This window comes from Doryrhamphus excisus, chromosome 1 (assembly GCF_030265055.1).
Source record: "Doryrhamphus excisus isolate RoL2022-K1 chromosome 1, RoL_Dexc_1.0, whole genome shotgun sequence".
Taxonomy (NCBI): domain Eukaryota; kingdom Metazoa; phylum Chordata; class Actinopteri; order Syngnathiformes; family Syngnathidae; genus Doryrhamphus; species Doryrhamphus excisus.
Window position 1 is genome coordinate 13,620,857 of NC_080466.1, and position 20,385 is coordinate 13,641,241.

Genomic DNA, 20,385 nt, shown 5'->3' on the forward strand with positions numbered 1-20,385 from the left:
TACAGGAATAAAAACTATTCTGACAATTAGCAGTGCGCCTGAATGCCTCACAGTGTAAGTTGTTCATTGCTGTGTGCACGATACCAGCAAATGAGGTTGAATGATTTTGTGCATGAAGACTTTTCCACCTTGAAGATTTCATTTCTATTGGTCTTCCAATTCATCCCCGCCAGCACAGGGATGACAGTTGGCATTCCTATATATTTACTGCAATACACACTCCAGCAGGAGTCTTATTTACATCTCATTTTCTTATTATTCTACTCTATGTTGGACAATCAGAGTGTAAAGGTGACTATAGGGGTGTTATTTCCCGTCTATGGGCTCTAATCATGGTAGAAGTGCTATTTACAAAGTCATCAAGTAAAATATAAACTATTCCATTTGGGAATATGGCGAATGGAAGCAATGAAGTGCCATAAAGGAGAACATTACTGGAGGTACAGTTGCATGAAAACCCATCAATAAAGTACCCTGGGATCCATGTGGGGGGGCATGCACGGGAATAATGCTGCAGTGCAAGTGTGAGGCTTGGAGGAGGCACTTACGCGGGTTGAGGATCTTCACGGTGGAATCCGGGTCTGGATGTTGTTTATGAATGACTTGTGTGCAGATCTGCTCTGTGAGAATCTAATGGGGGTGGGGTGATGAATTTCATGAATTTCTACCGAACACAGTCGTTATACGTTCCTGCAATGCCAAGTGACCTCAAAGAGCACGTTGTAGGTGGTCATGGAGAACTGGCCCGTGTGGAGCGTCAGGCGTTCTGTGAGCAGGGAGAAGAGGCTGTGACTCAGCATGACCTCAGACTTCCTCCTGAGGAGAACACGACAAACGTGACTACACCTTCACGAATATACAGTACACCTCATATTCTGATGTAATGACGACTATCGTTCTGTACAACACAAAGCGTCCTCCTTCCCGGACTAGAAGTTTCTTGTTTTCATGGTTTGGCACGGCCTGCAACACGTACTCCAGAGCGACATGTTGGTTTTCACCGTGAGAGGGCACGGCTGGACTCGACACACCTTCTCCTTCTCTCATCTCTCCACGCGCATCCACGTCTTTGAGCAGCATCGCATATGCTTTTAGTGTCCGTGGATGCAATTCCAACACACTCATACACTAGCATGCTACACTTATGCTAGCTGACCAGTAAGAGCTGACTTCAGGTGGGGGGGCTGCTTTGGTGTTTGTGAGGAAATGGCATCATAAAAGAGCAATCCACGGGGGAAATGTTTGCCCGCTTCCTTCCTTCCAATGTCAACTTCCACACCTTTAAGAGTAGACTCCACTAACCTGGCTAACATAGGCCCCTAGCATAGCATAGCACTCCCTTCAAGATGGAATCTCACCTTCCACCATCTCCGCTTACTTTTCCAAGACAGCAGCTCCACCTAGTGTCTCAACGGAGAAGTATGATTAAGCTCATATTACTTGCACGGTGGAGTCTGCCCTCACATCTGGACACTGGCATGGCCCACTTCGACATGGACCTCAGACCGTAGTTTGGACACCCCTGTTCTATATTTCAGTTGCCAATCTAGATCCTATAGGTCCAGTCTAAAGTTGTACAGATACATACGTCCTATCATGAGTATGGGCTCCTGAACGCTGCAGTCGCGTAAGAGAAAGCGAGGAGTATATTTGTCGCAGTGCTTACTTTGGTGTCAAATGTTTCAGGAAGTAGCCCAAGACTTTTAGCGTCTGCACTCGTATCCCTTCGCTCTTGGATGCCAAAAGCTTGTAAATGACTCTGCCAGACACACAAATGGTGGGAAGACTATGTTACATTTGTACATTGCATATTAGCAGCAGGTACTTCTATTACACTTCCACGTGCATATTTGACTGCTTTAGGCCATACCGAATGCCGTTGCGTTGGTCGAAGGCCTGCACCATGGAGCCAGGGTGCTCAGACATCAGTGCCACCAACAACTGCAGAACATCCATCAGATTGTCATCCTGCAGGACAGAAAGGCCCCTGGGCAGTCATGGTGGGGTGGTGCAATGCTGCCATCTAGCGGCCACATAGTGCAAACATCAGCTTACCTCATGTATGGTGAGGAGATAGCTGAGAATGCTCTGCAGCTCGTCTTCCTTCACACCGTGGTCCTACAAGCACAGACAGGGGCACAGATCTCCGCCTGGTCTCATGACGTGTGGCCAGCCTACCTTCATGATGAGTTGCTTGACAAACAGCAGCAGAAAGGCTCGCAGAGACAACATCTCCTTCTGGGTCGGCCTCGGTCCATCTGGAATGATTTTTAGGAGACATTAGGAGCAGAGGAGAGGGAAGTCCGGGCGTCCCTGCTTAGACGAGAAAGGAGAATGCGGGTAGGGAGGAAAAGGTCTGACCAAGGCCTTTCGGCACGACGCCGCTGCGATCCTGAGGGTTGATGAGCCAGTAGTAGTACTTGAGCGTGTGCATGACCTGCAGCACGGTGCCCACCCTGCGGATGGCGTTGTAGATGGTCACGGTGCTGATGAACTCTGTGGCCAGGTACGTGTACAGGGTCAGTTGAACCTGTGGATCACAAAGTCCTAAGCTGGGAAAGCCTCCACACCACACCAAGGAAAAACATTTTATTCTCATTACCACCCTTCTTTCATCTGAATGCATCATTGGAACATCCCTCATTTGGATGCTCCAAAATAAATGCTGTACTAACATACATTATACTGTGCGTGTATATATATATATATATGTATATGTGTGTATATATATATAAACACACACAGGATCAGGCAAAATGATCTGCCACATTTGTAGGTTCGATAAAAGGCAAATAAAGAAAGAAAGAAGTACATATGCCATTTTGCTGTGTTTCTTTATAACGCTTGTGGTTTGTTTTCCAGTTGCTGCCATGAGTTGGACTGGTGAGCATGGCGCTTTCATTGTGGAAACGTTTACCAAACAAAGAAATCTAACTGCACCACAACCAGCGTCCCGTTTGCACTTCAATCTTGGTAGCCATGATCCTATAGCAGCTCCAAACACCATCTTGCTTTGGCTACCAACTTCACAGCTACTGGATCTGCATTGAAACCAAAATCAACCAGCCGACCTTGCACCGCCAGAACTGATGTCATTTTTAAAACATAATGAACACAATGGCATTATATGTACTTTTGGAAAGTAAAAACACTTTTGTTTCTTTACTTTATTTGCCTTTTATTGAACCTACAGATGTGTCAGATCATTTTGCCTGACCCTGTATGTACGTATGTATACACATACATACAGTATGTGTGTACGTTTGTTTCAAAGCATTTTAATATTGATTGCATTTCTATTGCTGGTATTTTCTCTAGAATGCTGATGATAGAAGTACAAACGTAATTACATCTGGAAGCAGGAGCAGGGTGTTGGAAAAGGTCAAAGGTGACAGTAGTTGTGTTTGCTACCTTGGCGGGGGCATGGATCCAGAGGGCGGGGTTGAAGAGGATGTGGTCACAGAGCTGCTTGAGCAGCAGGATGCCGTTCTGCAAGTTGCTGAGGTATCTGGAGAAGGCCAGCACAATGTCCAGGACGGGCCGTGTCACGTGGACCTTGGACGACTGCAGACGGTGGTCAGGCATATTTGGGGGGGGGGGGGGGGGGCACATGTAGACAAAGATGAAGGGGAGTGCATCTTTTGCCTTGGAAGTCCAACAACCCACCACTGTATGCTTTTGTAAGTCCACTTTCCACTAAAGCACCTAGCTTGCTTGGCTTTAATGTTTCCCTTTGGCTTTTCCACGCGTAGCAATGATGATGGCAGTGTTTTGGCTACATTCGAGCATGGTGGTGGCAGCGTCATGTCATAGCGTCATGGTGCTGCCCTACAGCATATGACTTGCTCCTTTACAAGGATGACAAGCCTGCAACAATGACTTCTATACAATCAGCTGGATCTCAGAATGAAAGATCAAAGTTGCATGTTGGCTTGTTTGTAGACTAAACTGTCATAGGTGCCTATGTCATGGGTGTCATGGGTGTCATGGGTGCAGCCTGCCCAAGGTCAGCTGGGATAGGCTCCAGCATGGAATGATACGGAGTTACATGGTTCTGGATTGCAGATAAAGGCTTTTTGGGACCAGCCATCATATGTCCACCTCTACCTTTGACAAGGTAACATAACACTCCTGGTGAAACTCTGGCTGACACCGTCATGTTGTCCTACCTTCTCCAAGGTGTAACCGATGACCAGGAAGCCTTTGCAGGCCAGGACCTGCTCTTGCATGGTCACGCTGTTCCTGAGCAGCTCCATGACGAAGGAGAGCAGAGTGCAGCTAGGAGGCAAAGGAGACAAACAGAAGAAGAATCTGCGTCAGCTGCTAACAAGCCTCCAGCGTGACGGGCACGCATGACATGGGATGTGACTGAATGGGGGTGTCGTGTCCCCTTGGTGTTGGTGAGGGGTTGTCGCCTGGAAGGAGGACGAGCATGGCGGCGGCTGTCCAGCTTATGCATCATCATCATCATCATCATCATCAAACCTTTATGTACTGTACAGGTGAAGCCAAAACGGGCCTGACGCCTAATGAAGCCACATGTGTATGAGCATGATGGTTTCCATAGTTACCAGACAGAGGTGTCCAACTCCTGGCTGGAGGGCTGGCAGAAATCCAGCTGGGCAAAAAGCGGGAAGAGGACCTGCACTCCCCCGATGGAATGGATGCCGCTCTGGACCGAGTGGGTCACCACCGCCTTCACGTCCTGCACACGTGCGCACACGCAGGAGTTTCTTATTAAGAATATGAAATATGTAATACAGTATACAAACAGCATGTATAAAACGTAGTGACCATTGGAAAGTACGTGACTCATTCAAATTGTGTCCTTGCGCCATACAGCGGCTGAAATGAGTATTTCACATGTCTAAGTAGATTTCCAGAAGAGTTATTGATATGAAGATGTAGGGAACAAGCCAAGTAGCCGTCGTACATGTACGATGTACAAGATGTACACAGATGATTTTGGTTGGTTATTGACTTGTTATTGTATTTGTGTTGCAAACCTCACCAAACATGGGTGCCATATGGTTCCACGTTTGGCATGGTGCATGGCTGGTGCTGCCGAGGGTGTTCTTCACAAAGCTGGTATGAACCAGCAGAGGCGTTTCCAGCGGGGGCAGCGGTCTGGCCAGTGCCCTACATTCACACCTGTGGCCTTAACGAGGCTGCTACGCTAAAAACGTGACAACCGGGTCTCTCTGCTTGGTGTGGAGTAGAGAAAGCAAGTCAATGAACGTTACCTGCAGCATGAGCGCATGAGGGGAATGGATGAAAATGGAGGCGTTGTCCTTGGGGGAGGACTCCAGGCAGAGCTGGGCGTCTGTGGCGCAAGGATTGTACGCAAAGGCGATGCTGGAGGACAGCTTGCCGTCGTAGAGCAGGGTCTTGTGGTGCTCGGCGAACATCAAGTCGCTCTCGGCCTTGTACTTGAACGTGCCCTGGAGGAGGACAAAAGGAGACGGACATGGCTGAAAATATAAGCAGACAGAGTGACAGCTGCCACTTCCTTTGTGCCCTCAGGTGCCTGAAGAAATAACAACACCACCACCAGTATCCCTGGCACCAGGATTCATATCCCAATATGTCTTGTGTGTCACGTCACACTGCATCTGATAAACTCGTCTGTTGCTACGTTAACCTGACACATGCTGAAATAGAAATAAGGGATGCCATTTTCATGAAGAGGCAAGTTAGCAGTGGTTTCGTACTCATCTGCAGTTAGGTCAGGCCTTCATTACAATCACATTCATGTATTTAATAACATATGATATTTTTAAACAGGTTTATTGTTATAATAGTGTGACCATAACTGGATTATAAAACAGGCATATTGTGACCAGGTACTTGCAGAGATGCATTTGTAATCTTAATATTAGTCGTTCCTCGCCGCAGCAGGATGCAATCAATCAACAATAAATGGTATGAAAATGATGCCGGTACGACGGGACACGCCCACTCTGTGTAGGATTGGCTGGCTTGCCTGAACAACCCTTGTGAGGATAAGCGGTAGAAAATGCATCCTCCTTTCCACCTCACCTGGTAACCTGGACCCAGCTGGTAGATGGCCAGGATCTGAGCGGCATTGAGGCCCTCTCCAAATAAGTAGACCGCCCCCATCTGGCCACAGAAGACACGGTTGGCGTCGGCCGTCTCGGACGAGCCCAGGAAGCACTTGTCAAACGTCTGCGGGGATTTGAACGGCGGCGTTAAGATCTCCAGAAAGGCAATACAGCTAAGCACGCCATTTGGAAAGATGAAGAGGAAAAGGAGGTCATGTGATCATAAAAAGGACCCAAAATAGCAGCAAAGATGCCAGCAAAACGTTTGCTATAAATGGAAAGGCTGCTTCACAGAGCTTTTCTCCTGCTTGTGGTCAGGAAGCATCTCTTAGCATGAACATCTACTACACCTGCTATTTTTAGCCTCTCCTTCCCCTCATATTTGTTCCCAAAGCTGGTAGCATGTGGGATTTGATGAGCTTACCTCGTGTTAGTGTGGCTATGTGTTGGCCCAGGCTGGTGCTGGTGGATGGTGGCTCTGGATTCATTCTGCTTTTTTCATGTTTTACAAACATTTACATTTGATTAAAGCATCTCCTTTCATCTTGTGGAGCGACTGAAAAGCTACACCAGAAGGTTGCCTACAGCCACAGCTGTTAATGCCAGTGTTCTTTGACCGGTGGCTCAATAGTGGCCATGTGCTTTTGCGGTGTAAACGTTCCTTTTAACACAGATGGAGGGTAAAGTGCAGCGGCTCCATAGCCCTCTAGGGCAGGAATGTAAAGAGTGACTGGTCATCCACACGAGAAGAACAAATAGCATCTCCACATCTCCACTCACGTCGCTGGTGTTGACGAACCAGGCAATCTCCCCAAAGGAGGCCAGCTCTCCGTTGACGTAGCAGCTAATTTCACTGTTTTTCCAGCGGTTGTAGACGTGCACCAGGGTCACCATGTACCACTGAAAACACAACACAGCTGGTGAGGTCACTTGACGACTCACTTCCACTTTGTTTCTGGTCTTGTGGAGTAAACGCGCTTCTAAGATGACAAACGAAGCAGCCCCGCTAGTCCTGACTCACACAGCCGATGGGGTCGTTTCTGGATGGATATAATGATTGACACTTCACAGCACAGTAGTCATAATGACATCTGCATTTCAGTACAGATCATCTTTCATCCACGTTCCGTTTTACATTAACTCAATGTTGCTGACAGATGGGAAATAACGTTCTGAAAAGAGCATTTTTGAAAATAATCCCCATTTGTGTGGACATGGCCTGGGCCGTTATGCCAGGACGTACGCAGGGCCACCATTGTTTGGCTTTTGCCCTCACCTTCTGAGGCTTGAAGTCAAACTTCACACAGTGCTGGAATCCTTTCCCCTTGGACTTCAAGGAAGTCACAATCAAGCAGCCGCCCACAAAGTGCGCCGAGTAGCCCAGGCCTTTACTGGTACGGAAGCTGAAAGAAAAAAACCAAGGTGTAAGATTCCCGGGCAGAATCCTAGAATACCAGGCTTGCCAAGCCTTTCCACGCACCATATGTGAAGTATCAAGACAAGGCCACATGACGATGTGTGCATCAGTACGCCACCTTCGTAGCCTTTTGGAGATCTTAAGTCACTGCTTCTCCAAGAGTGGGTCAGAACTAAGGATCCACCGATACATCGGGCCGATATTTGCGTTCTTTACTTGACTCGGCATCAGCCGATACGTGCCTGGGTTCGCCAGTGTATTTTTCCACCGCATTATTTACAAACAGGGATCCATGGGCAGCTTTGTGTTGCCCGAGGACCCTGCAACAAATGCAGTCACAATACCCCTTCCCCACTGCAACAGGAAGTATTCAACTTAATTGAAATATTTCCACCTGCTTTGAAACAGGAAACATGAACGCCAAGTGCATGCAATATAGTTTAGTTTGTGGGTCTGAAAACCGGGAATGCTGCTGAATGCTTCATCTTTAAAAGTGCCTACCGTTGGAATTAGGAGCTGTTAGTGTAGTTGGAGGCTAATATGTACAGCTGTTACCAACACCGCTTTCATGGCAACCTTGGCAATTCAGTCCCATGGTGTTTGGAGGGGTTTCATTCAGCCAACGCCGGGCTCAGGTTAAATGCGTGTCGTGTTATTATATGTGTGTGCGCTCTCTCCGAGGATACACACGCACGCACACGTACGCACATGCACAGAACCAATTGGAGCAGCCGTGTGTGCTATCAGAGGCCTAGCGTTTATATATAGTACTAAATTGTGTCATTGCTTTTGGCGTTATCAATCTGCTAGTTTGTTACTACTGTGTGCAATACCTCAATTGTTTGAATTATGCTTCTATATTTGTTTTTATTTCATCAACATACTTCAATAATTCAAAGCACCAAATACTTTTATTTTAAATTATGTGTGGTTGAATTTGAAATATTCATGCTTAAAGGTAAAATATATTTTTTAATTTTATTTCATAGACAATACTTGATGAAACACTTTTTACTTAAATGTGTGTTTAAGTAAACTGAATCCTGTGTTCAGTGTTACATTTCAATAAATAAACTTGAGACCTATAATATTTGTTATCATAGTCATTTTTCCATGTAAATTGAGGGAGCAAAAGCAGTATCGGCCCCAAATATTGGCCCAAGCTAAATCGGCAGTCCATAATCGGCCATCGGCTAAGGGTGATGGAAAAAAATCCATATCGGTCTATTCCTAGTCTGAACATCTATTGTTCTGCACGTATGGGTTGTCTAAATAACCAAATACAAAGAAAAATAATATGCTAGAACAATTTGCTGCAAGTACGCTCTGAAATCCCAGACAATACATCTACACTCAAACCAGAGATTTCAACGTAGAAAACGTGTGCTATGATTGTGTGTGGAGCTGGAGCAGAGACAGAAGCTGGTGCAAAGACCAGCATTTCATCAGGCACGAGTAGGTGTCGGTACTGGCTTGTGCAGGCAGAAGGCCGACAAAAAGCCCCAGCAGTACGTGCATGGCGCTTGGCCCTGCGGATGGGATCCGTTTTATATATCTTATGTCTCTGCTGTGGCCTCAAAATACGAGAGTTTTCCCAGTCCACTTCTTCATACTCGTGGTCTCCCTACCAGCGTGATTAAGAATGACTCAAGGTGGAATCAATACACCACAAATTGCATCACTTTTGAGAACTCTTTCTTTTTGTCTAGATGCAAATTTGGGGTTTCTGGTACATGCAGACATTTAGTCCCATTTCATTTTAGTGCCATTTTTCTAGATGAGGACCATGAGGCCATGGGAGGGACTGACCAGTAGAGGTAGGGCTTGTCCTTGTCCACATTGATGTTGTTGAGCGGGTCCATGCGGAGCCACGTATGGAAGGTAAAGCCGTTCTGGTAGGGCCACTTAGCAATGGGTGGAAGAGCTATGGCCTGTTTGGAAGACAACACATGGGTCTCACATTTGCAGCACTGGAAAGTTTGGAAAGGTCAACTCACAGCAGCGTTTTTCCCCGGAAAGCTGAAGAAGGAGTCGGGTCCGTTCCTGTGAGCCATGTTCTTCAACACCGACAGGAGCTTCACTGCATGACGAGGCTGAGTGACAGTCGCACGTCAAGCACATAGGACTTACAAAACTCATTTTTCATATCTGCACGCCAGTGCCACACTGGTGGAGCATGTTGGTCAAACCATGTCACAACATGTACTACTCGACTGTGGCGTTGAACGAACAGACCTGACGTGCTCATCATCCACAATCCTTATGTGAAACACGTCTTTCCCTTCTTTATGTTCTAAAGAGAGAAGAAGATCTAACAGGGCAGGTAATAGGAGCCACCTAGTGCATAGGAACAACTGGGAACAGACAAATGATGTGGAAGGTTTTTTGTTGGCTTGGCATGGAGAGAAAACCTTGTTGGAGCATTTTGGAGGCCTTCACGGTGGAAATAGGAGTGTCCCATAACGGTTTTCGTATCTTTAGAAGACACAAAAGGAAAAGACGTGTGTTGATGTTCCACATAAGGATTGTGGATGATTGGGTTGCGTGCCCAGGAGAGTTGGTCGTGTTGTTCAAGCACATGTGATGAAACAAAAAAGAAGATGGCTGCCACCCCAAACTCGCCTGTTATACACATTATGTCACGGCACCAAAAAAACACCAGGCAAACACGCCTATTGTGTACAACAACTTCCTGTATACAAGGCTATATCGCGTGAACATCTGCTGTCGCTGCCGCAGTGCCGCAGATCGGACGCTCGCAGCAGCGCCTACCGGAGCCGGCATGGTGGCGGCAAGACGAATTAGGATCAGGAGTGCCGCGACGGATAGGGTTAGGGCCCGTGTGAGCCCAGGGTAATCATATTGCAGCATTGCTTTGGATCCCAAAGCTCTGCAGACAAATCATCTGTACCAACATGACCTATCTGTGTGACAAGGACACAAGAAGCCCGGTGGGGACGGCAGCGATCGACGTGCTGGTGACGCCATCACGGGACTCACCCACTGGCCTTTCTCCCCCTGCAGCTTGCTGAAGAACAGCTTCAGCTCTTTGACTGTGATGCTGTAGCTGGCCAGCACGCCCAGCATGTCCACCAGCAGGTCTGGAAGAGAAAGCAAGCAGGTTATCTGGCCTGTTCCTAGCTGAACATATTACTACCTGCATCTGATAACACGATAACACCGATAACCACACAAGCATGCAAACCTGATGGGAAGGGTGTACGAGAGCTAGGATGTAGGAAACATTTGCACTTCATCTCCTTCATCCTCACTTGACTGCAGTTGCTGGAGGCCCAAAGAGCACTGATGCAAACGGCAAGGACACGCCAAGTCCTGCTCATGCGTGTTGCACTGGCATCATACCAGCCATCATGACACGCTACTAAATACATATTTGGACAGTGGCTCATAACAATACTGGAAATAAAAAGGATGAAAGCCTGAGCGTGGCGTGGCCCTCCTCCCGTACCTGCGATCATGCTGTCAGTGGCCGATATGCGTTGCAGCACCAGCTGGATGAGACCTACGTCGGTGCACGCCTGCAGGTTGCGGACACTCTTTTTGAGGATGGCGGTGAAGATGCTCCACACCTCGGCCTGGCAGGTGGGCTCACACTTGTCCAAAAGCTCCACCATGCACACGATGCTCTCAGGCTCCTGGATGATGAAGTTCATCTCCAAGTCGAACTGGCCGCCGACCAGCTAGAGGGAGGACACATAAAAGCTGGCAGTTAGCAAGACGGCAGATGTGGTGCTGGTGAAGATGAACACACGCAGTCTCGACAGCAGGGATGGTGGACCATTCCATACACCATCATACCTTCTCCTATGGCTGGAAATGGCAGTTATGGTTCCATCTACAGTACATGGAAGATATGTGCACTCCCGGCTTGCACGGATGTTCAATGGCTCGTTGAATGGTTGACTTTTTTTATACACAAGACATAATACATCAATACATTGATCACTGCACCTCCAAAGCAATGGCTGGGCTGTTGTAGGCTTCTGGGACATGGAAGATGACAAAGTCATGAACTCGTTCAATCCCAGCCATTGTTCAAAAGATGACTGATTTTTCAAGGCACAGGACTATATAAACACGGTTCATACTAAAAGGAAGATTAGACTCATCTTTCATCAGAAAAAGGTTGCTTTCTACCTTTTGGGTTCTTTAGTCATCAGCAGTAAAACATTGGGAAGTTTCAGCTAAATATCAGCTTTTTGTCCAAATATCTTTCACTTGAATTGTTCTTCTCAATAAATGACTTTGTGTCCCACACCCCCTTCTTGCTTTGGGGTATTGTAGCTCTAGTTTAAACCTCGTTAAGAACCAAATATGCTAAAGCTACATTTGAGCTATTCTGGATCAGGTCTAGCTCAGTCTCTGCACCAACACAGTATGGCTTTATGGCAACCAGACACCCCAGCACCCCCGACTGGGTAACCTAGCCCGGCCGATCCCCCTGAGGCCTACCTGAATTAATCATGGCCGAGCAGCCGCTGGGATGTAACAAAGCACCGGCACTCCCTATGGTCTCCATGGAGAAGGACATGCACAGCAGGGATGGTTGGGAAGTTGTGCACGGAGCTGGAGCCACGCTCAAGTTGAAGGTCACTTTGGGGGTTTTCAAATCCTCAGTGAGAAGATAGAAGATCATGCCATCTTCCAATTATTAGAGAAAGAAAGTCCAGCTCCATCACCTAATCATCACTGGCCTTTTGTCCACTCGCCCGTTTCCGCTAGTCAGGGCGCCCAAAAAGGCATGCAGACCATCAAAAGAAGCATGCATTGCTGCAGAGGCTGGTGGTGTGAAATGTAGTGGACTTAAATCACATCCCGGTGGCGCCTTTCTAATTCTTCACGCTGCACTTTGGCATGAATGGCAAGATGTTGTATTGCCACACTCTTGGCGACGCTCATGCCGCTGAAGAACACGCACAGATGCGTGATGTACGGCTTAGGCTTCTGTTCCACGAGATAAAAATCCACTGACCTTTAGATGAGGACCACATACAACAGAGCCTTTTGTTTTGGTCGATTTTTTTTTTTTTTTTTTAAACAAACCAGAGCTGAAAAACACTCCAATGAGCATGAGCTGTCATACTGATTGTGACCAAGCTACTCGTTCTAGCCCCCCCGAATCCTCTTTTTAACAAGGCATCAAAGCAAATGCACTTCATGCACTTTAGCACACTGGTCCATGAAAACAAAGCAGCACGCTCGCCTATCCAGGACATGACCTCCCTCAGCACTAGGGATGGATCATAACAATATCAGCATTTCACATCACCATGACTGATCAGTGATCATTGCCACCATATTGTTAAATGTTAAACTTCTGACACACACAATGTTTTATTTCTAAACACACAACTTCCCTGTTCCCCTGTTTGACAGCAAGAACTGCCACTTTAAGAGATATTCAGTAGTAATCAGTACTTTAGAAGAGTGTTTTTCAACCTTTTTCAAGCCACTGCACGTTTTTTTACTTTGGAAAAATGTTGCGGCACGCCACTAACCACGTTAGTGCATCACTAAGTCTAATGAAGGAAGGAGGCCATCAGATACGTGTTGCCACACAGACTAGTACTACATTCCTCTGGCAGTCTTTACACCGCGGACACTCGACAATGATGAATACATAAAAAAATAAGCAATGGCTGCTTCCCCAGGAAATGAGCAGTGTCAGGGGAGATTGTTGAGGGTGCTTTGTAAAGGTCACTCCAGTATCAGCATCTTCATCAAAGCTCAGACGGATCAACACATGGACTGATACGCCAGCCGCTTCATGCTGGTCATGTGCTAGCCAAGTGCGATGCCTCCACTGACTGTAAAAGGCACCATTGCTGTTTGACTCAGGATATTTCCAAGGATGCTGGTGAACACGCTGGAGGGAATGCGAGACAAAAGTGATGGTGAATGATGAAAAAAGAGCAAAGTGAAGTGAGGTGGATTTCTAAGAATATCTTCAGAGGTGCCACCTGCCATGCTTCACGTCTGAAACAGCAGACAGATCCAGTAGGAGGGTAGGAAGGTACGAGGGTAGGAAGGCATAAAGAATTCAAGAATATTGAAAACAAATGAATGAGATCCATTCAATCTATAGTGTTAATATTTAATGGGCCCCAGGCCAATTTGGACCTCAACGTCAAAAAGGTTAAGAATTGTATTGTACTGTAAGAAATGTATTGACGTATGCTGATATTCAATAAACTGTAGATGGCTTATAGATGGAATATGGATTTTAGGCCTTTTCATCCATGCCTACTGGTTATCTTAGTTTCATTTCACAGCCCAACTTTGACCTGAAACTACTGCTGTTGGGGTACTTTTGGAAAGAATGGTTCCTCATGAAGTACCACTACCTCATGTCTGTTTTTGTGCATGGAAATCTTTCCGAAGGAGATGTGTTGTGTTGCTACATTCATGCTGAAGAATGTCAGAGGCGGACACGGAAAGGGGCGATGGGATCCTAAAGTCAACAAAGCATTTCCTTGTTGCCAGTGACCTCACATGCTCCAAGGGGAGAAGTGTGGTGGCAGGAAAAAGTCAATTATTAAGAAGCAAGCCAGGATTAGCCGCCACAGTCCTACTGATCCAACCTGATAGACGTGTGTTGTCAAACCAGTATTGCCAGTATCAGGTGAGGCACTCGCCTCACTGGCAGTTAGTTCAGGGTTTGCATTAGGACTGAAGGCGTGTGTAACAAGTGGTCTCACACCGAGGTGTTAGACATTGGCATTGCATCTTTTCCAGAATTTGCCGTGCCAGGTACACGGTCCTAGTATCTTGGAGCAGGAAGAACCTTTCAGTCTCAGGGCTGACTGGTGGAACAGGTTTGGGGCGCCCCCTTTGAAAGGCAGGGCTGGCCAGTGCCTACAATACATAGTGCGAGTACGGATGTCAGCAGTTTAATTTGCATGTTGCTTAAGTGTTTATAAATGAACAACTTTTCTTTTTCCATGGGCAGGCTCTTAAACACAAACTCTGGTGCTGACGAGTGACGTCGTCACAGCTGCACAAGCGACACGTGCCAACTAGCTAATGGTTAGCAGTAGGATAGCGGCGCGCTGCAGCTCACTGAAGGGTCCGGTGAAAAGTGAAAATGGAGGGGTGTTTTCAAAGTGGAACCAAGGAGGGAGCGGTGAGAGAAATGGGAAATCTGGGACAACAGAATGTTGATCCGGAGGTGACGCTAGTGTAGCACTGCTGTTGCCGACAGTGCGAGCAAAGTTAACAAGTTTAGATCACAACAACCACTCCAGGCGGCACGTCACGTGCAAGGAGTTGCATGATGCCACAAAGCAAGGCAGCTTCCACGGTGACCGCAGTCCCTGAGAGGCAGGTGATTCCCCAGGTGGAGATGAGAGACTCTTCAAGTTCAAAATGATCATCAGCCCAAACATCACATATCCCAGCACTTGAACGCTACTGTGCATCCCTGCTATGCCTGGGGCAAAAAGAGCAGCTCTGTCAGCGACACGACCCTGCAGGCAGCACACACACCGCCATTGGCAACGCCCCCCGTTTAGCACAAATGACTTTGAAAAAGGGGAGAGCCCATGCACGCACGCACGCGCCAACAGCTAGTTTGACACCCTGCTGTGGTGAGCAATACCTTCATACAGGAAGTCTATGGGGGGAAACTAAAGCAATGTTTTTCCTGTTAAGTGAGCTCCATCTTCATCATGCTAGCTTTGCATACATTCACTGAAGAGGATCAAACGGCTGTAGCTGACTGACACAGACGGCAGAGCTCCAGGCTCTCTTTCAAGACGTGTAGCAAAGCCTGTTTTTAAAACAATATTTATGCAAAGCTGTCCTCCATCAAGCGGGTGTACACAAGGGGGCGGGGTCAGCTAGCTAACTGTGGCATGGTGGCCTTTGTGACTTGGAGCAAACAAGGTAGGAAGATGATTGGTAGCCATCAACAGCGTCGTGGGAGAAACCTACTCTCAGAACAGCACTGAATGAATTAGTGGACTGGATTATGACTAGATTACTGCAGTGTAGGGATGCTCCAACAAGGCTTTTATGCTCAAATCGGCTGATAACGATCACATGTGTGTCCTTTCCCTTCGATATAAAACCTGGTGCACGCTACACGGCTCCATGCTTTGACTTCCTGCTTCCTGTGGAGGTGTTATTACATGGAGTAATGCAAGGCTGCCCCCTTGTGGCTGCTTTTACGGCTTCTCTTTTTGCCTGACACAAAAAAGCGTAAAAGACGTATAACACATCTTTGGGATGAACAGATAAATATGTATTTGCTAGCCAATGGGTTGATAAAAGCAACCCCCTACCCCACTCCCACCCAGGGGGATTTTTGTTTTCCATGGGGCCCCAGAACCCTGGCTGCCAGTTTTAAAGGTTTGAGGTGAGATCGTAAAGTCTGCACCCATCAAGCAACTCTTCATATCTCACATAGGGGAGGGTGAGATTCCCATTCGTCCAAGCCGGGGACTACAGTATTGGCGCCAAGACAAAGCAGTCCTACGGGTTCTAGGTCTATCTCCACACCCCACCAAAGCAGCCCAGCTCCAGTTGCATGTTGCCCTTCACACTAACCGACCTTCCCTTCATTCTCATCCCTCTGCCAGAAAATATGGGATTTCCCACCAAGAAATCTCATCATGCCAACTGCCAGACTGTGCTGGATCAGGACTTGAGGTGGCCAACAGGTTGTAACCTGGCAACACACACACACACACACCATCAGTGACCTGGAAATGTCACTAAAAGGCTGACTGGCTTCAACAAGTCTTGGCAATGAGCATCCTGACACCAGTCATCGTGTCACATCCACGTTGGTTTCTCGCCGGTGTCAAACCTAATCATTACTCACCACGTTCACGTTGTAATTATAGTATCACTCATGGTGCCTTTATGTAAACCAGTGGGGACCTGAAATATACATAATCACAGGAACTGCCTGGGTTATTTGTTTCCTGCTAATTATTGTTTTGTTTTTTAGAAGGACATTGTTTACATTTGACCCATTTTATCTTACCAGCATAGTGTGCGTTTTTCATTTTTGGTATTCTTATTGCATGCTGCCATTTTGTCTTCCATGGTGCCAAGTGTGTGTGGCCCATCTCTACTTTTTAAAAGGTGAGAAAAATGTTGGCAATTTCAATAAAATTCTCATTTAAAAAGTCAAGGTCTTCGGAGGAGTAGCAAAAATATGAAAGCGCACAATGAGGTGTGTGTATGGTTGCAGCTAGTCATATAGGTTTTAATACCAGTTCCTGAGTTTGCTTCCCTGAATGCCCCGTCAGTGTGTCCCAACCAAGATGGCGGGGGTCAGAAAAGTGTAAGTTTGATTTGATGTAAGTTAATTGGTCATGCCTGGAGAGTGAGCAGGGGTTGTCATGGAAATGCGAGTGTAGTAGTTCCGTGTTTGACGGTTTGGGATGGCTGACACCTGTTGTGTTGAAAAACGGAGCCAACACGTCCCCTCCGAGGAGTACACCTTCGTGGGGTTTTGTCCCGAAAAAAAGTCACCCTCTCCGCCCGACACCTCCCACGCTCCAAAAGCAAAAGGGCGTTTTTCACCGTTAATGCCAGCGGAACGACAAAAGGTTTCATTGAACACTTTCATTTTGTGCAAAGACACTTGCAAGACAAGGTGATATCAGACGTGATCGTGTCCCAGTGATCCCAGCGTGACTGCCACCTGGGGGCTATTCCGAGCTAATCTAAATCAGCTTACCAGGTTGAAGGCGGTCTCCACGATGTCTCGATTGGACACGTCCCCGACGTCCATCAGACCGGCCAGCACGGCGAATTTCATCCGGATGCCCCTGATGGGCACGGCCGGGTTGAGAGCCAGGTTGGCCGGCGTGGCGTCCGGGCCAGAGGTCTCCTCGCTCGCCATTGCTTCAGGCGGGGCCCGGGTGGCGTCCGCAGGTAAATGCACCTGTTCTCCTCGCAAATCCAAGTCAAGGCAGGAGAGAGGGAGAGGGGTCCACTTCGATTCCCCTCTGGGTGGGTTGGGCGAGTTGCGGACAGTCTACCGACACATTACACAAGCATGTCCTTCCCCGTTCGGGACAAATAAAGTCAGTCCAACAGGAAAAGTACAAAGTGTGTTCTTCCGCCGTGGGAGTGCGTCCGCGAACTCCTCTTCTTTAGTCCGTAACTTGATAGCTCACAGGCGGATTAAATCCTGCCCGACGAGACGGTGGGGGAAGGAAGGAAGACGGGGAAGGTGAAGGCAGCCCTTACCGTCTCCTCTAGCCGGTGAGGAGGCTTGATAAAGGGCCACTTTACAACCGGCGGAAGTTGCTATTGTCAGAGAGTGCAACACAGGTAGCGACAAACTCACAAACCGCCCGTTTTTTCCTATCCTCCGCCGGAAAAAACACAAGGCGTCCGCTCGCGGTTTCTCCTCTGTCGGGGAAAGTGCACTCAATCCCGGCTGGCCGAGGGACGGCGTTCGGCTCCGTGCTGCCGCAGCTGTGTCGCTTTCGCTTCCTGGTTGCTGCTCCCGGGTAGGTGGTAGCTTCAGACCGTCACCGCCATGACAGTCGGAGCCCTTGAGTGAGTAAGTGAGTGAGTGGCGCGCATGCGCAGTAGCAGCCCAAGGCCGGTTGCCTCCCAGAGGCAGCAGGCAGGTGTGTCGCTCAGGTGTCACTTGACATCGTTGATCATGGCAATTTTCCCAAACGACAACACTTGTGACCGACTACGATGGACTCGGTGTACACCATGCAGGATCTGGATCCATAATGTCACAAATCTGTCCCAAGCTCTTTATTCTATTTATATTTAGACCTATTGTCATTCATTTAATACATTTTATGTAAATGTAATGTATAATGTATATCATGTCTTTTCTATTCTTCAGCCTGGCATTCTATTCTTGTCTATCGTTTCATTTTATTAGCAGATTGTAGGCCTTATTGTAGGCCTGCTGGTGCCATCAAATAGATGAAAAGCTGCCCTTAAATGCAATTTAGAAATACCCACACCACAAAAAGCCAGTCTGTGTTTCATCCACGATTGTATGCTTGGAGATGGAGTTATGCATGCAGGGGTGTCAAACCCATGCCACGGAGGGCCGAGGCCCTACAGGTTTTCTTTGCAGCCGGTTACTAATGCAGGTGATTTGAATGATGAACCCTTCTTTGGTTTGAGGGAAGGAGCTGTCATTGAAATCACCTGCTGGAGAAACTGCTTGGAAAGAATACGTGTAATGTCTCGGCCCTCCATGGCATGAGTTTGACACCCCTGCAATAGATGCTTTCATGAGGAGGTGTGAGTAGAAAGTGTTGAAAGTGGGAGAATTCCTGCTGTGAGTGGTTCTGCAAGTTTCAGTAATGGTAGGGTTTTCCTCTGGCCTGAATAGCGTGAGTGCACTCCAAATAGGAAAAGCCTACTCCGTCAGCCTTGTACTCTAGTCACCTGGATAAATCAATTGCACTCGTGTCATTTCAATCTCTTGTAATCAATATGCATGCATGGCAGTGATTTCATTGTTTTAAATGATGTTTCAATCAAGTGTCAATTTTATTGTTATTTCTTCAATATCTATTTTATTATAGGATTCATATTTACTAAGGGTGATACAATCAATAAACGAGCTTGCCTTTGCCAACCTACGCCAGAGGTGCACAGGAGTTTGCCAAGCGGTCTACATGTGCTTTGTGGACTTGGAAAAGGCGCTCCACCGTGTCCCTTGTGGCATCCTATGGGGGGGGGGGGTGCTGTGGGAGTATCGGATTGGTGGTGCTCTACTACCTGCCATTTGGTCTATGTACAACCGGATCGGCTCCATATGACCCATGTGCTTGTTTTTCATAGCTTACTTAAGAGAAATATCCATATTCCATAGGCATACATAAGCTCTGTGAATGGGGGGGTTACTCCAATCAATATGTCTGCTGAACGTTCCATGCATTGCAATATATTGGCGTCAAATATTGACATGCTATTTGACCCCAACATATTGCCTGAGATTTCTCCTTTTGTGTTGACTTAAGATTAGTTAAAAGAAGATGAGCACGTTTGCCCGTGCCAACCTTTCTTTCTGCTTTCTTTTATTCTTCACTCCAGCTGGACGAAGCAAACGCTCAAGCAGAATGACGGGGTCTTTCCTTTGCAAATTGTCTCTGTGGCGTAGGGATGGATGTTTCTCCTACTGCAAGAAAAGTCAGCTTTGCCCGCTGCTTTTGTCATCTTATGCTTTGACAGCAGAGCAAGGGGACAAGTGGAGATGGCGTCACAATTGCCAGCCCTCAAGGAGCAGCCGGCAGCGTCAGCCTGCACGCGGGTGCTGCATGTTGCCATGTCCTCTGTAGCCTGGAGGCATTTCTCAGTGAAAAACATCACATGTACAGTAGCTTGTCACACAGAAATATTGCACAGTGCGACATATCTTTGACATTATATTTGTCTTATGTCAATGGAGTTGGCTATGGTCACAGTATGTACGACCCAAGAGGAGGGTCGTTGTTGTTGGCGTTGGTTTGCTGTAGGACCCCTGGAGGGAAAAGCCCAAAGAGAAAGAAGAAGAAGAAGAATATGATATTCATTTGTTGTTTACCATGATACCTTAAATCAATGTTATTCTGTAGGTATAATGTCATTTTAATGTTTGTGTGATCAATCACTGACGACAAAAAGTTGATTTTAGTGTTAAACGATTTATTAAAAACGAAAAAAATAAATGTATGCATGTAAGTAATTTGATAAATTATGCTCAAGTCACTATTGTATATTATTAGATTATTGTATTCATTATAATATACTTGTGCTATTAACTGAATTGTATTATTAATCTTTCATGTATATTATTTTGTGTTAATGTTAATATTAATTACAATTAATGTTAATGTTTGTGTTTATGACCATGGTACATGATATTAAATTGACGTGTAAAAACTGGGCGCGCTCATTGTAAAA

General features: G+C 46.9%; 1 protein-coding gene across 8 annotated transcripts in view; it reads right to left on the bottom strand.

The window, feature by feature from the left end:
• Window positions 1–18,042, bottom strand: part of lrba (LPS responsive beige-like anchor protein) — a 140,701-nt gene extending 122,659 nt beyond the window's left edge. For 7 of the 8 annotated variants that reach the window (XM_058091546.1, XM_058091551.1, XM_058091550.1 and 4 more), the window contains exons 1-19: window positions 17,192–18,042; window positions 10,949–11,180; window positions 10,480–10,580; window positions 9,477–9,572; window positions 9,289–9,410; window positions 7,339–7,465; window positions 6,843–6,962; window positions 6,040–6,186; window positions 5,244–5,441; window positions 4,572–4,705; window positions 4,170–4,278; window positions 3,412–3,564; window positions 2,362–2,530; window positions 2,179–2,258; window positions 2,056–2,118; window positions 1,871–1,968; window positions 1,667–1,759; window positions 708–816; window positions 549–630 (exon numbers count right to left, since the gene is read on the bottom strand). In XM_058091546.1, coding sequence (XP_057947529.1) covers window positions 549–630; window positions 708–816; window positions 1,667–1,759; window positions 1,871–1,968; window positions 2,056–2,118; window positions 2,179–2,258; window positions 2,362–2,530; window positions 3,412–3,564; window positions 4,170–4,278; window positions 4,572–4,705; window positions 5,244–5,441; window positions 6,040–6,186; window positions 6,843–6,962; window positions 7,339–7,465; window positions 9,289–9,410; window positions 9,477–9,572; window positions 10,480–10,580; window positions 10,949–11,180; window positions 17,192–17,356 — 2,398 coding nt within the window. In that variant the 5' untranslated portion in view covers window positions 17,357–18,042. Of the gene's footprint in view, window positions 1–548; window positions 631–707; window positions 817–1,666; window positions 1,760–1,870; window positions 1,969–2,055; window positions 2,119–2,178; window positions 2,259–2,361; window positions 2,531–3,411; window positions 3,565–4,169; window positions 4,279–4,571; window positions 4,706–5,243; window positions 5,442–6,039; window positions 6,187–6,842; window positions 6,963–7,338; window positions 7,466–9,288; window positions 9,411–9,476; window positions 9,573–10,479; window positions 10,581–10,948; window positions 11,181–17,191 lie in introns of those variants that run through there. The other variant, XM_058091553.1, reaches the window with a different exon arrangement.
• Window positions 18,043–20,385: the final 2,343 nt, after the last annotated feature.